At 40.9% G+C, this 16,914-nt stretch overlaps 1 protein-coding gene across 3 annotated transcripts in view; it reads right to left on the reverse strand.

Annotated features, from left to right (window-relative positions):
* The window catches only part of LOC110502263 (myopalladin), a 46,773-nt gene extending 30,869 nt beyond the window's left edge, over nt 1-15,904 (reverse strand). For all 3 annotated transcript variants that reach the window (XM_036959989.1, XM_036959987.1, XM_036959990.1), the window contains exons 1-2: nt 15,636-15,904; nt 14,089-15,387 (exon numbers count right to left, since the gene is read on the reverse strand). In XM_036959989.1, the coding sequence (XP_036815884.1) occupies nt 14,089-15,387; nt 15,636-15,691 (1,355 nt within the window). In that variant the 5' untranslated portion in view covers nt 15,692-15,904. The remainder of the gene's footprint in view (nt 1-14,088; nt 15,388-15,635) is intronic.
* Nucleotides 15,905-16,914: the final 1,010 nt, after the last annotated feature.

Consider the following 16,914-nt stretch of genomic DNA (forward strand, 5'->3'; position numbering starts at 1 on the left):
TCAGGCTTCAAACATAAAGATATAAAACTGTATTTTTTTGTGAAGAATCAACAACAAGTGGGACACAATCATGAAGTGGAACGACATTTATTGGATATTTCAAACTTTTTTAACAAATCAAAAACTGAAAAATTGGGCGTGCAAAATTATTCAGTTCAGTGAGGATCTCTGAATGATCCAATGTTGACCTAAATGACTAATGATGATAAATACAATCCACCTGTGTGTAATCAAGTCTCCGTATAAATGCACCTGCACTGTGATAGTCTCAGAGGTCCGTTAAATGCGCAGAGAGCATCATGAAGAACAAGGAACACACCAGGCAGGTCCGAGATACTGTTGTGAAGAAGTTTAAAGCCGGATTTGGATACAAAAAGATTTCCCAAGCTTTAAACATCCCAAGGAGCACTGTGCAAGCGATAATATTGAAATGGAAGGAGTATCAGACCACTGCAAATCTACCAAGACCTGGCCGTCCCTCTAAACTTTCAGCTCATACAAGGAGAAGACTGATCAGAGATGCAGCCAAGAGGCCCGTGATCACTCTGGATGAACTGCAGAGATCTACAGCTGAGGTGGGAGACTATGTCCATAGGACAACAATCAGTCGTATATTGCACAAATCTGGCCTTTATGGAAGAGTGGCAAGAAGAAAGCCATTTCTTAAAGATATCCATAAAAAGTGTAGTTTAAAGTTTGCCACAAGCCACCTGGGAGACACACCAAACATGTGGAAGAAGGTGCTCTGGTCAGATGAAACCAAAATGGAACTTTTTGGCAACAATGCAAAACGTTATGTTTGGCGTAAAAGCAACACAGCTCATCACCCTGAACACACCACCCCCACTGTCAAACATGGTGGTGGCAGCATCATGGTTTGGGCCTGCTTTTCTTCAGCAGGGACAGGGAAGATGGTTAAAATTGATGGGAAGATGGATGGAGCCAAATACAGGACCATTCTGGAAGAAAACCTGATAGAGTCTGCAAAAGACCTGAGACTGGGACGGAGATTTGTCTTCCAACAAGACAATGATCCAAAACATAAAGCAAAATCTACAATGGAATGGTTCAAAAATAAACATATCCAGGTGTTAGAATGGCCAAGTCAAAGTCCAGTCCTGAATCCAATCGAGAATCTGTGGAAAGAACTGAAAACTGCTGTTCACAAATGCTCTCCATCCAACCTCACTGAGCTCGAGCTGTTTTGCAAGGAGGAATGGGAAAAAATTTCAGTCTCTCGATGTGCAAAACTGATAGAGACATACCCCAAGCGACTTACAGCTGTAATCGCAGCAAAAGGGGGCGCTACAAAGTATTAACTTAAGGGGGCTGAATAATTTTGCACGCCCAATTTTTCAGTTTTTGATTTGTTAAAAAAGTTAGAAATATCCAATAAATGTCGTTCCACTTCATGATTGTGTCCCACTTGTTGATTCTTCACAAAAAAATACAGTTTTATATCTTTATGTTTGAAGCCTGAAATGTGGCAAAAGGTCGCAAAGTTCAAGGGGGCCGAATACTTTCGCAAGGCACTGTCTGTATAAGTCAGCTACAAAGCCTTCAGACAGCTATGGGCCTAAACGATCCAGCATGAATTAATGTTCTGCATACACAAACAAATAAAAAATAAAGTTGAGACTATGCAGTCAAATATAAATACTCAGTGTTACAGAGTCCCCCTGCCGAGAGCGCTGTGGGACTAATTTCTAGCGTGTGTGTTATTGTTTATGTATGACTGGAGCTGTGCGGTCTGACTCTCACCCATCCTTACCCTTTCTCCCCCTCCGGTGAGAGATCGACATCTCCTCCAGCTCATGCCTTCAGCCAAATCAGACAATAGCCATGTGTCTCAACACTGTGCACGCTCTATAGCTATGCAGTCTCTCCAGGCCCTGATTGACTAGCCAGCCTGACCCACACTCTCCAAGGGAGTAAATATTGTCATGCTGGGGGGTCATGTCAGGATGAGCCTGCAGGAAGGGTACCACATGAGGGAGGAGGATGTCTTCCCTGTAAGGCACAGCATGGAGATTGCCTGCAATGACAACAAGCTCAGTCCGATGATGCTGTGACACACTGCCCGAGACCATGACAGACCCTCCACCTCCAAATCAATCCCGCTTCAGAGTACAGGCCTCGGTGTAATGCTCATTCCTTCGACGATAAACGTGAATTCGTCCATCACCCCTGGTGAGACAAAACCGCAACTCGTCAGTGACGAGCACTTCCCCATGTAAATGTCCATGTTTATCTTCTCCTGTGTGTGTTAACTCGTGGGCTGCTTTATTCCCCTCTAACCAGGGCCGGTGTCAGTGAGTCACAAACCAGTAAAATACGTAGAGACGGGTTGCTCTCTCTCACTCACTATTGGACAAAGTTTCAAATCAAACCAATCAGAATGCAATACACAGTATAAGCGGAGGATGTTCTGAATCCTTTTCTAGGATTGCAAGTCTGCTACCCAATCTCTAACAAACCAGCGAGCCTATCAAAAGGATTTGCTGGATAGTTCAGCAAAGGTTTGAGTTTATTCCAAGGGGAGGTGGTCCTCTTTGGTGTGCCCCCTAGAGAAGATGGAAAATCCCAATTGAGATTCTTATCAAGAAAGAGGATCCAGTGTCCAAAATATCCCTGATGCAATCACCCACTTTACTCCTGATGTGTGGCTGATACTTGGTCGCAATGTACATATAGGAGACATCACTGGAATGTACTGCCTAAGGTCCATCTGGCAAAGCATGTCAGTTCTAATGAGTAAGGGTCTAATTTGAAAGTATGAGTAGTAGAGTAGCTGGCTAATCTCTACGTAGACTGCCTGGCTGCTGCACCTGTCAAGGTTATTTTCCCTCCAGACTCCCACCCTAGAGAGGAAAGCCCCCCCCCCCCCAACAGAACACCCTAAAGCCTAGGAAGGCTATGACTGGGTGTCCCAATTGCATACACACAATATTAAACAGACTGAGAATACGCACAATACCATTCCCTGACACACCACAGCTACTAAATCCTAGGAGGTGATACAGAGCACACTTAAAGCTAGAATCCTTAATTGAAACAATAACAAAGAGGCCACCCTGCCTGTGTTTTGGTAAAAAAGTGGAGGCAGGGGCCTGGAGAAATGTAACCACTTTCAAATGAATAGACATATATGGATCCAAGGACTGACCATCCATGATATCAAAATGATAGTTGTAACCATGTTTTGAGGCTATACAGTGATTGTTTACATTTACATTGTTCAAAAACATTGTAATAAAAAAAGCTTGTATTTTGGGTTCTGATGGGGTACGACAGTTGAACTGAGCTCATGAGGCATTTATAAGATATGTCAGTGGGTATATATATATATAATTCATTTATAAGTCAAAAATGGATGTAGCAACTAAGGATTCTAGTTTTAATACTGAGAACATAACCACGACATCAAGAACAAACCCAAGTTAACACACCAACTGACAGAGCTTGGCACTGTACACAGTTGCTAACAAAATTACATGACACATCATATGAAATACTAAGCGAAGAGGCAAAAGCTCCTTAATATATTGATAATGATAGAACGTCTAGCGTGGAGAGTGAGCAAAACATGAACTCATACACAAGCACAATACACTGACAATCTATAGAGCCTTAATACATTGACACAATACAAATACATCAGACAACATAACAGCACTAAGAACTGACATAAAACACAATATAACATTTCAAATACACACCTATCATATCAACTGTTTTACCAAATCCTACTTCCACGTTTCTAACAACTAAGCCAATTCCATTCCAACACAAGACACTAATGTGCCCAGTGCCACTGCCAGTCCCAAAATGGTGGAGAGAAACATCAGTGACCGGAGCGTGTCAGTAGGTTAGCATCGTCTAGTGAGACCTTCAGCTGGCCCCCGCTTATTCTGACCACTCAGGTGACCTCTCTCTGTCTATCAATTCAAGCAGGAATCTTTGACCAACGGTTCAAACTAGTACACCACATTCTGTTACTGTTATTTCTTGGCAAACAGGCCACAATCTGTGTTCAGATATTTAAGAACATTATTATGAGCTGAGAAAAACCCACTGGCATTTAGAGTGCTGCACACAAACACTGCAATGATCTAATGTTACAGACATAAAACAGAACACACAGCACTTTGTCAGCTGTTTGCTAAAATCACCCGTCAAACATGCAGGTCTTAGAAAACGGGAAACTTTGTCTTGACTATCCCACACAGAGCATTGTCACAATCGACATATCTTATGACAAACACAGTGACAGTTGTATTGTCTAACTAATAGCTGATCTATACTTAGGAATTGTGACACTTCTCTGAGTTTACTGTACCCTCTCACTAAAAGTACTGGAGTCCATGGGTATCAGTATGTAAATACCAGCTCAGTATCATGAATACCCCGAGACATATCTGAATATTTGCAAATTCAAGCCCAAACAAGCAAATATTACCCTGAGATCATTTACAAAATACCTGTAAAAACAGATTTTCTTACTGGCCTTCTTTTCTTTGAAACAAAAGAAAGCTATACATTTCAAAATGTGTTTAACTGGTGTTCATATTCGACAATGTCAACAACATTCTGAATATCTTAATTGTCTCACTTTGCATCTTATTGCTCACTCACCCTTGATTCCTGCACTTCTTTCATATGTCCATTTAGATTGGGCTCCCGAGTGGCGCAGTGGTCCAAGACACTGCATCCCAAGACACTGCATCCCAGTACAAGAGGCGTCACTGCGGTACCTGGTTCGCATCCAGGCTGCATCACATCCGGCCGTGATTGGGAGTCCCATAGGGCGGCACACAATTGGCGCAGCGTCGTCCGGGTTTGGCCGGGGTAGGCCGTCATTGTAAATAAGAATTTGTTCTTAACCTGACTTGCCGAGTTAAATTATTATTATTTATTTTTTTAAATAATGTCTTCAACAGTAAAATAATCCAATTTTACTCAGATCATGCTATGTGATGGGTAATCTCCTGTTTTCAGGCTCATACATTGCCTTCGGAAAGTATTCAGACCCTTTACAGTCTTAAAAAAACTCACAGTACCCCATAATGACAAAGTGAAAAAAGGTTTTTAGAATTTTTGCAAAGAAATTAAAAAGAAAAAAAAACTTATTTACATAAGTATTCAGCCCCTTTGCTATGAGACTTGAAATTGAGCTTAGGTGCATCCTGTTTCCATTGATCATCCCTGAGATGTTTCTATAACTTGATTGGAGTCCACCTGGGGTAAATTCAATTGATTGGACATGATTTGGAAAGGCACACACCTGTCTATATTAGGTCCCACAGTTGACAGTGCATGTCGAAGCAAAAAACATGCCATGAGGTTGAAGGAATTGTCTGTAGAGCTCGTAGACAGGATTGTGTCGAGGCACAGATCTGGGGAAGGGTACCAAGACATGTCTGCAGCATTGAAGGTTCCCAAGAACACAGTGGCCTCCATCATTCTTAAATGGAAGAAGTATGGAACCACCAAGACTCTTCCTAGATCTGGCAGCCCAGGCAAACTAAGCAATCGGGGGAGAAGGGCCTTGGTCAGGGAGGTGACCAAGAAACCAATGGTCACTCTGAAAAAGCTCCAGGGTTCCTCTGTGGAGTTGGGAGAACCTTCCAGAAGGATAACCATCTCTGTAGCACTCTACCAATCAGGCCTTTATGGTAGAGTGGCCAGATGGAAGCCACTCTTCAGTAAAAGGCACATGACCGCCTGCTTGGAGTTTGCCAAAAGGCACCTAAAGGACTCTCTTGATGAAACCAAGTTTGAACTTGGCCTGAATGCCAAGCGTCACATCTGGAGGAAACCTGGCACCAATCCTACGGTGAAGCATGGTGGTGTCAGCATCATGCTGTGGGGATGTTTTTCAGTGGCAGGGACTGGGAGACTAGTCAGAATCGAGGGAAGGACGAACGGAGCAAAGTTCACAGAGATCCTTGATGAAAACCTGCTCCAGAACACTTAGGACCTCAGACTGGGGCCGAAGGTTCACCTTCCAACAGGACAATGACACCAAGCACACAGCCAAGACAATGCAGGAGGGGCTTTGGGACAAGTCTCTGAATGTCCTTGAGTGGCCCAGCCACAGCCCAGACTTGAACTCGATCGAACATCTCTGGAGAGACCTGAAAATAGCTGTGCAGCAACACTCCTTATCCAACCTGGCAGAGCTTGAGAGGATCTGCAGAGAAGAATGGGAGAAACTCCCCAAATAAAGGTGTGCCAAGCTTGAAGCATCATACCCAAGACTCAAGACTGTAATTGCTGCCAAAGGTGTTTCAACAAAGTACTGCTTAAAGGGTCTGAATTCTTATGCAAATGTGATATTTCCATTACTTTTAAAACCTGTTATTGCCTAGTCATTATGGGGTATTGTATGTAGATTGATGAGGGGGAAAAAACGTTTTAATCAATTTCAGAATAAGGCTGTAACGTAACAAAATGTGGAAAAAGTAAAGGTGTCTGAATACTTTCCGAATGCACTGTTAACTCCACTGCTTTGATTGGTGTAACGTTAGCTACAAACCCTACAAGTGTCTATCCAGATAATAAAAAGGCTCCCGCAAACAAAAATACAAGGAACTTATAGTTGCATGTAATTTGCACCTGCATGAGCAAAGTCATTGTAGCCAATCATTTCACTTCCCCTGTGAGAACCATGAGTATGAGCTGATTTGGCTTTGCTGTACCACAACCAAAACCTGCCAGCAAGCCTACCTACCAAAAAAAAAAAAGTAAAGATACTAGAATAGAAAATTACATTAGTAAAAGTTAGTCACCCAGTAAAATACTACTTGAGTAAAAGTAAAAAGTATTTGGGTTTAAATATACTTAAGTATCAATAATAAATGTAATTGCTAAAATATACTTAAGTATAAAAAGTAAAAGTATGAATAATTTAAAATGTCTAATATTAAGCAAACGAGAAGGCACCATGTTTTCGTGTCAACAGGAAGTATTATTAAAGAGATGCTTTACATTGAAATACAGACAGAGATGTAATAATCCCAGAGTTAATGATCCAAGGTCAGTTTTGCTTAATCAAGCTCTCTCTCTATCCATCTTTCTCATCTGCAGGTATGTTTTGATGTGAGAGAGGAAGCCAGTCCCATCAGCGCCACCTCACCCGCTCTTAAGATAGCCTTGAGCCCCCAGTTGGCCCGAAGGTTGGTTAGGAGACACCGTAATTGTGATGAACTGAGAGAATATTAGGGTAGCACTGTAATTCATTAATCACATGCTGTCTGCCGCTGTTCTTACCTCTTTCCCTTTCTGTCTTCTACACCTCTCTCCCCACCTCGTCTTTCTTCCTCATTTTATAATGCACACCATAGGTTCATTGAAGTACAGATTGAATGTGTATTTATAATATAATATTACAATTATCATAATTATAATGCATGTATTATGTATTTATATCACCTGGATAATGAACTTCTTTCAATAAAGCGCTTCACATTCTCCACTGGTTGAAATTAAGCATCTCATTGAAATACTACACCTATCCAGTGTCCTCAGATTAATGCAGATGAAGGGAGTAAGATATGCATAGGTTTTCTTTTCTGTATATACAGTGCCTTGCGAAAGTATTCGGCCCCCTTGAACTTTGCGACCTTTTGCCACATTTCAGGCTTCAAACATAAAGATATAAAACTGTATTTTTTTGTGAAGAATCAACAACAAGTGGGACACAATCATGAAGTGGAACGACATTTATTGGATATTTCTAACTTTTTTAACAAATCAAAAACTGAAAAATTGGGCGTGCAAAATTATTCAGCCCCTTTACTTTCAGTGCAGCAAACTCTCTCCAGAAGTTCAGTGAGGATCTCTGAATGGTCCAATGTTGACCTAAATGACTAATGATGATAAATACAATCCACCTGTGTGTAATCAAGTCTCCGTATAAATGCACCTGCACTGTGATAGTCTCAGAGGTCCGTTAAAAGCGCAGAGAGCATCATGAAGAACAAGGAACACACCAGGCAGGTCCGAGATACTGTTGTGAAGAAGTTTAAAGCCGGATTTGGATACAAAAAGATTTCCCAAGCTTTAAACATCCCAAGGAGCACTGTGCAAGCGATAATATTGAAATGGAAGGAGTATCAGACCACTGCAAATCTACCAAGACCTGGCCGTCCCTCTAAACTTTCAGCTCATACAAGGAGAAGACTGATCAGAGATGCAGCCAAGAGGCCCATGATCACTCTGGATGAAATGCAGAGATCTACAGCTGAGGTGGGAGACTCTGTCCATAGGACAACAATCAGTCGTATATTGCACAAATCTGGCCTTTATGGAAGAGTGGCAAGAAGAAAGCCATTTCTTAAAGATATCCATAAAAAGTGTCGTTTAAAGTTTGCCACAAGCCACCTGGGAGACACACCAAACATGTGGAAGAAGGTGCTCTGGTCAGATGAAACCAAAATTGAACTTTTTGGCAACAATGCAAAACGTTATGTTTGGCGTAAAAGCAACACAGCTGAACACACCATCCCCACTGTCAAACATGGTGGTGGCAGCATCATGGTTTGGGCCTGCTTTTCTTCAGCAGGGACAGGGAAGATGGTTAAAATTGATGGGAAGATGGATGGAGCCAAATACAGGACCATTCTGGAAGAAAACCTGATGGAGTCTGCTAAAGACCTGAGACTGGGACGGAGATTTGTCTTCCAACAAGACAATGATCCAAAACATAAAGCAAAATCTACAATGGAATGGTTCAAAAATAAACATATCCAGGTGTTAGAATGGCCAAGTCAAAGTCCAGACCTGAATCCAATCGAGAATCTGTGGAAAGAACTGAAAACTGCTGTTCACAAATGCTCTCCATCCAACCTCACTGAGCTCGAGCTGTTTGACATTTTTTCCCATTCCTCCTTGCAAGTCTCTCGATGTGCAAAACTGATAGAGACATACCCCAAGCGACTTACAGCTGTAATCGCAGCAAAAGGTGGCGCTACAAGGTATTAACTTAAGGGTGCTGAATAATTTTGCACACCCAATTTTTCAGTTTTTGATTTGTTAAAAAAGTTTGAAATATCCAATAAATGTCGTTCCACTTCATGATTGTGTCCCACTTGTTGTTGATTCTTCACAAAAAAATACAGTTTTATATCTTTATGTTTGAAGCCTGAAATGTGGCAAAAGGTCGCAAAGTTCAAGGGGGCCGAATACTTTCGCAAGGCACTGTATGAATTACACATCAGCCTTTACTTAAATCTTGTTTCTAGTCTATTGCATAGTTACAATATGTAATCATTGATGTCCCAGGAGCAGGAGTGGTAAACACTGTTGAAGTGTATAATTGTAATATATACATGCAGACACAGCATCATTCAAATAATGGTAATAACTACAGTACATGTGTATATAGGACTTGCATCCTAGGCACAATAAAGTTATTATTTCTACTCTATCCATAGGCTTCATTAATGCCATTCAGACTTGAAGTTGATACAACAACTATGATAACTGAGGTTCATAGATCGGCTACATACTGTAGCTAACTACACATCCATAGTCACAGTTATTTTTATCCCCCACTACACAATAAGCAAGTAAATAGTTAGCTAGCTATGTTACTTCAGCTGCATTGCAAGGCAAGCTTACACAATTGTACATTCAATTTGCAGTAAATGCTTTAGCTAGCTAGATTCTATTCATCCACTGTTTCACAATACGACAGCCTGGTTTGCTGGTTTTCTCAGGAGCCCCTAAAACATTAAACAACACGAATTATGAATTAATTCTCCTGTCATAACACTAGCTAGCTAGCTGGTTAATGTTAGCTAGTCAGCTAACTTGCTAAATAGCAATTTTCGTCAATTAACTTTATGACAAAAAAACATGCACAAACGTTAGTCTCTATATTAACGAACATACTCCTCTCAAATGTAAATGTTTTGCTTGACTCGTTATGACGTTATAACTACTTACATTTGATTCCACCGTAATGTTTTGTCAGCCATCTTCACCCAGGGACGGGCGTCAAATTCGTCATTGGAACCACTCGATATGATTGGTCATATAAAAACCTTTGGACCCAAATGCATAATGAGTGTTCTAACTCCCACTTGTGGTGGTCTGGAGCAATGAAGCCATGACACTGGGTACCTACCTCTAAGTCCCGCGGTGTAAGCTTGCAACTTTTAAAGGAGGAACCACTGTGTGTGTGTGTGTGTGTGTGTGTGTGTGTGTGTGTGTGTGTGTATATATATATATACACACACACACACACACACAGTGGTTCCTCCTTTAAAAGTTGCAAGCTTACACCGCAGGACTTAGAGGTAGGTACCCAGTGTCATGGCTTCATTGCCATTGCTGTGTGTATATATATATATACATGTGTGTATATATATATATATATACACACACACACAGTGGTTCCTCCTTTAAAAGTTGCAAGCTTACACCGCGGGACTTAGTACCTTAGGTACCCAGTGTCAAACTAAGCACACAAATGCTTAGTTTGTAAATTATGTCTGGGTGTTGGAGCGTGCCCCTTGTTATCCGTGTATATTTTCCTGTCATGCTAAGCATACAAAATGTAACGAGTACTTTTGGGTGTCAGGGAAAATGTATGGAGTAAAAAGTACATAATTCTTTTTAGGAATGAAGTGAAAGTAGGCAAAAATATAAATTGTAAAAGTAAAGTACATATACGTCCAAAAACTACTAAGTAGTACTTTCAAGTATTTTTACTTAAGAATTTACACTACTGGTAGCTAGGAGTGATGGGGTAAAAAAAAATTATAGTTACATATCAGGATATTATTTTTTACGATATATCGTATCGTCTTGACAATATCTCAATATTATTTTTGCGCTAGTTAGCTATACCTGAACCAAGCTCCAGTATATTTCCTTCATAGCTTGTTCTCCAACTTCTTTTTAAATAGGGAGTCAATTTGTTTTCAGCACTTTTATTTCCATGACTGATGGAAACTCGTTTTCTCATGGCTCCCTCTTGTCCCTCTGCAGCAGACATATGGGGTGAGCAATAAGTTTGGAACATTGAATCGCAATAAAATCACAGTATCGAATCGCAATACATATAGAATCGGGAGAATCGCAATACAGCGCCTTGAGAAAGTACTCACACCTCTTGATTTTTTCCACATTTTGTTGCGTTACAAAGTGCGATTTAATTGCCATTTTTTCTCAACGATCTACACCAAGCACTCTGTAATGTCAAAGTGGAAGAAAAATTTGACTTTTTTATATTTTTTATGAATGGAAAATAAAACAAATACATTTCATTAAACGTACTCAACCCTCTGAGTCAATACATGTTAGAATCACCTTTGGCAGTAATTACAGATGTGAGTCTTTCTGGTTAAGTTTCTAAGAGCTTTGCAAACCTGGATTGTAAAATATTTGCCCATTATTATTTTTAAACTTCTTCTAGCTCTGTCAAGTTGTCTGTTGATCATTGCCAATGGTTTAAATTATTTAAGTAAAAAATACTTTAAAGTACCATTTAAGTCATTTTTGGGTCGGTATCTGTACTTTACTATTCATATGTTTGACTACTTTTACTTTGCTACATTCCTTAAGAAAAACTGTACTTTTTACCCATTACATTTTCCATGACGTCCAAAAGTACTCGTTACATTTTGAACACTTAGCAGGAGAGGAAAATGGTCCAATTCACTCACGTATCAAGAGAACATCCCTGGTCATCCCTATTGCCTCTGATCTGGCGGATTCACTAAACACAAATGTTTTGTTGTAAATTATGTCTGAGTGTTGGAGTGTGCCCCTGGCTATCTGTGGGGGGGGGGGGGGGGGGGGGGGGGGGGATAAAAAATAGTGCACCCTTTACTTTTGATACTTAAGTATATTTAAAACCAAATACTTTTATATAAGTAGTATTTTACTGGGTGACTAACTTTTACTTGAGTAATTGTCGATTAAGTTATCTTTACTTTTACTCAAGTATGACAATGGTACTTTTTCCACCACAGATCTTTGCTTGACAGCCATTTTCAAGTCTTGACATACATTTTCAAGCCAAATTAAATCAAAACTGTAACTAGGCCACTCAGGAACATTTAATGTCATCTTGGTAAGTAACTCCAGTGTATATTTGGCCTTGAGTTTTAGGTTATGGCGCTGCTGAAATGTAGATTTGTATCCCAGTGTCTGTTGGAAAGCAGACTGAACCAGGTTTTCCTCTAGGACTTTGCCTGTGCTTAGCTCTGTTCCTTTTATTTTTATCCCAAAAAACTCCCTAGTCCTTGCCGATGACAAGCATACCCATAACATGATGCAGCCACCACCATGCTTGAAAATAGAAGACTGGTACTCAATCATGCATTGTGTTGGAATTACCCCAAACATGATGCTTTGTATTCATTTCTTTGCCACATTTGTTGCAGTATTACTTTAGTGCTTTATTTAAAACAGGATGTATATTTTGGAATATTTGTATTATGCACAGGCTTCCTTCTTTTCACTGTCATTTAGGTTACCACTGTAGAGTAACTACAATGTTTTTGATCCATCCTCAGGTTTCTCCCATCACAGCCATTCAATTCTAACTGGTTTAAAATCACCATTGGCATCATGTTGAAATCCGGTTTACTTCCTCTCTGTCAACTGAGTTATGAAGGGCGCCTGTATCTTTGTAGTGACTGTGTGTATACTTCACCATGCTCAAAAGGATATTAAAATGTTCACCCATCTACCAATATGTGCCCTACTTTGCGAGGCAATTAATAACCTCCCTGTTCTTTGTCGTTGAATCTGTGCTTGAAATTCACTGCTTGACTGAAGGACCTTACAGATAATTGTATGTGTGGAGTACAGAGATGGGGTAGTCATCCAAAAAGCATGTTAAACACCATTATTGCACACAGAGTTAGTCCATGCAACTGATTATCTGACTTGTTAAGCACATTTTTACTCCTGAAGTTATTTAGGTGTGCCATAACGAGGAGTTGAATACTTAGTGACTCAAGACATTTCTCCTTTTCATTTTTTATTAATTAGTAAACATTTCTAAAAACAGAATTTCACTTTGACATTATGGGGTATTGTGTGTAGATCTGTGACACAAAAACAACATTTTATAAATTTTAAATGCAGGCTATAGCACAACAAAATCTGCACCTAAGTATCGTGATAATATCGTATTGTGAGGTCCCTGGCAATTCCCAGCCCTACTAGCTACAGTAGCTACACTCACAGCTGACAGTCCCTATTTAAAAAAAAATATTTATCAACTCCAAGTGGAAATTCCCATACCCAATTTGTGAGTATGTACAAGTAACCTTCGTCATTCTTCTTAGGTGAAACCTAAACGTGTTTTCACTATAGGACAGTAAATTACATCAAAATAGTGGCGGCAACTTCCTCTGTGGGGGCCCTTTAAAAGCCCAATGCAGCCATTGTTATTTCAATATTATTTATGGGTAGCAATTAAGTACCTTACTGTAATAGACTTCCATTAAAATGGGCAAAAGTAACTTTTTAGCAAAAAAAACTATTTCTCAAGCAAGAATTTTGCTAGGACTGTCCGAGTGGCCTGAGTGGGGAGGCGAAAACTGAAAACTGGCTGTTATTGGCAGACAGGTTTGGAACTCTCTTTAATATTGGTCTATTAACCAATTGACTGCATGGTGATGTCATTATGGAAAGCCGAAACCCTTGCCTATGCACACCTGCTGATTATAAGGTCCTGTGTAGATTGAATTTTCAACAAGCAACTATCAGGAATTAACACTGATCAAATGTTTCATCAGCTGTTGTATAATATGATACAAAACTTTGAAATTTGACTGCACTGGGCCTTTAAGCTGACTTTAGCCACTGTAACTCACGTAGTTTTTTTAGATAGGATTAGCTAAAGTTAGCAGTGGCTATTTAAATACATTTTAACTACGGATCACAGTTTCTCTTTGCCCCATAAACTTCTTTCAGACGAAGTGTAAAAGTCGAGGTATGTGTATAAAAAAAAAAGAAAAAAAAAGAATAAAAAGGGAAGATATCCTTTAAATTAAGAAGATATGAAACTTTGGCTACCTAAACACTAACATTCAGTGAGGTTGACCGTTTGGTTATCCTTACCGGACTTCGGGCATGGGGAGTCCTCGAACAATGCAGTCCAGCTGTACCTTGCTGCCCTCCAGCACCTCCCTGCCTTTCAGTTTTTGGATGAAGTGAGGGGGCTCACAGATGGGGTCGGCTGTGTACACCCCGGGGGTGATCTCCACCAGGGCAGGGCTTTCAGCTTCATCATACTGCTCCTCAGTAGTCCTCCAGTCCTGCATGGGGAAGTAAGCATGCCCAAACCCTGGATCCATGCCCAAACCCTGGACTTCTGATGGCTGAATGCTGAAAGGATTAGTAGGTCTCTCCATTTCCGTTTCGAAGTCTTGGAGAAGAATGGTTCGTTCCCTGTTGTCTGCATTCAGGGAGTAAACACTCCCATCCACTTGACCCTTGTTGGCTCTGCTCCTATGAGTTTTGCATGATCTGGGCTGTATCCTTTTAGAGCTGTTAGTCTTGAACAGAGAGGAGAGCTCCTCGATGAAGTCTGCTGCCTTGTTGAGGAACTCCTTCTTGGACTGGGTCCCCAGGCCGTACTCTGGAGTGTTCATCCCCCTAGCCCCTGGCCTCTTAAAGTCCTCAAAAGCCTCCCTGGCCACCCAGTTGTTCATTGTAATGTCCTGGATGATGGACGGTGGGAACGTCTGTCTGTCTGTCCTCATTCCATTGTCCTGGATGGACGGTGGGTACAACTCTCTGTCAGTCCTTGTGTCGTTGTCCTGGATGGACGGTGGGTACAACTCTCTGTCTGTCCTCGTGTCGTTGTCCTGGATGGATGGTTGGGACAGTGGATATTTCTGTCTGTCGGTCCTTATTGCGTTGTCCTGAATGGACAGTTGGGATGGCTGATATATCTGTTTGTCTATCCTTATCACATTGTCCGGTATGGACAGAGGTGAGAATGACCGTCTCTCTGCGAAGAATGTCACATGTGTTGGTAGGGGTTCTTTTAATTCCAGGTCAGGCTGGGTGTCGGGAGTGTTGGATGCAGTGGAGGTGACAGAAGGGGTGACCGGGACCTTGAACTCTGTCCTCTCCTCGCAGGCCTCGTGTCCGATAGCCTGACAGGCCAGGTTGACACTCTTATCCAGTTCTTCCTGGCTCAGGAAGGCTGAGAGGTCTGGGAACTGGGGTTGGGGCTTGTCCTGCCCCGCGGAGTCCTCCGCCTTGCCTTTGAGGGGCACGTAGACCAGGTGCCGCAAGGAGTCGGAACGGCTCATGCCGCTGTGTCTCTGGTGTGACCTCGCTTCGGCCAAGTAGTTCTCTCTCAAGAGCTGAGACAATGATGTAGGCTGGTTCACATTGTTCTCTTGCATGCTGTTGGGAAATAAGAGGGTTTCAAACTTTAACTTGATTGTGACTCATTTTAGTGTGCCAGTGCATAATGTATTCCCCCCTGTGAAAATTCATAATTACACTTCCATTTAAATTTGTTCAGACATGAATCATTTAGAAACTTATAATAAATCAATGTTTCTACATTCATTGAATATTTGACAGAAAGAATGCAATCTGTGTTCCACTTGTGGCTCACAATAAATTCCTATTTTAGCATTCGTTATTACCTTGCTTTTCCCAATCTTCTGTCTTTCAATTGCAATGAAAATGCACAGTATACCATGCACAAATACCACTCCCCCAAAAACTGTCTTTCTTTGGAATCGGTTTGTTGGGCTCAACATTCGTTGATCATAATTCTCCCACAAAATCAGCAAGCAGCCACATGGCTTGGAATAAGGGCACAGTAACAAACCTGACGAGTGAGAGCAACTGCTCAATATGACTAATTGTTTCAATGACATACAAAATATATTGTTTCCATATTCATTACCCCCCCCCCCCCCCCCCCCCCCCCAAAAGAAAAATAAAGAAAAGACTCTAGAGTATCATTCCATTTGAATAATAGTAAAAGCCTGACAATGCAGATGCAAAACCACAATGCATTCAATACGACTTAAAAACAGTACTCCATTTTAATTTCAAAACATCTTAAACTCCGTGGCCCCAGACAGAGATTAGTTTCATGCATGAACCTTGGATCAGGCCCAACTTTTCAGTGCATTTAAGATATGTTTCTTTCATCATGTCCAGCCTTTAAATAGCTTTTTGGCTCTGAGTAGTTATTGAATCCAGAAATGGGATATGGTACACAGATGCTACTGACACTCAAATCTGTGCAATTAAGAGAGGCAGCAATGCCCTTCTAATAGACCTGCAGCTGCTGTATACACGAATCCTTTGCAAACAGCTTCCAAGCCCCCCCAAGTCATATCTAATTATAGTAAGGGCTCAGTTTACAAGAAGAAAAAAAAAGTCCTCCTGGTCTTCTGTGCACTCAACAAGGATTTGATCACCTACCAAAACTCAAATGACACATACAAATCATTTTGTGTGAGTTTATGAAGGTGATACTGAACACTTAGAAAAACACTGTCACCCCCCTCACAGACTGGAAATATAGACCCTGGCTTAAATCAGCAGCACTACCTACCCAGGTTCATGGTAGAATTAATAAGATGCATAAGTCACTTCAAATTCAATGATATAAGCCCATGCTTGACCAATGAAGTAGGTTTATGTCAGACTTGCTGAGTTTACTGTACTCACCAATTAATACGTTGGGCAGCATGTAGCCTCGTGGTTAGAGAGTTGGGCCAGTAACCAAAAGGCTGCTGGATCAAATCCCTGAGCTGACAAGATAATAATTCTGCCCCTGAACAAGGCAGTAAACCCACTGTCCACTGCTAGGCTGTCATTGTAAATAAGAATTTGTTTTTAACTGACTTGCCTAGTTAAATAAAGGTTTTAAAATATATATATATAAATATGCAGTTGATGTATGAA

This window comes from Oncorhynchus mykiss, chromosome 23, assembly GCF_013265735.2.
Source record: "Oncorhynchus mykiss isolate Arlee chromosome 23, USDA_OmykA_1.1, whole genome shotgun sequence".
NCBI classification, from domain to species: domain Eukaryota; kingdom Metazoa; phylum Chordata; class Actinopteri; order Salmoniformes; family Salmonidae; genus Oncorhynchus; species Oncorhynchus mykiss.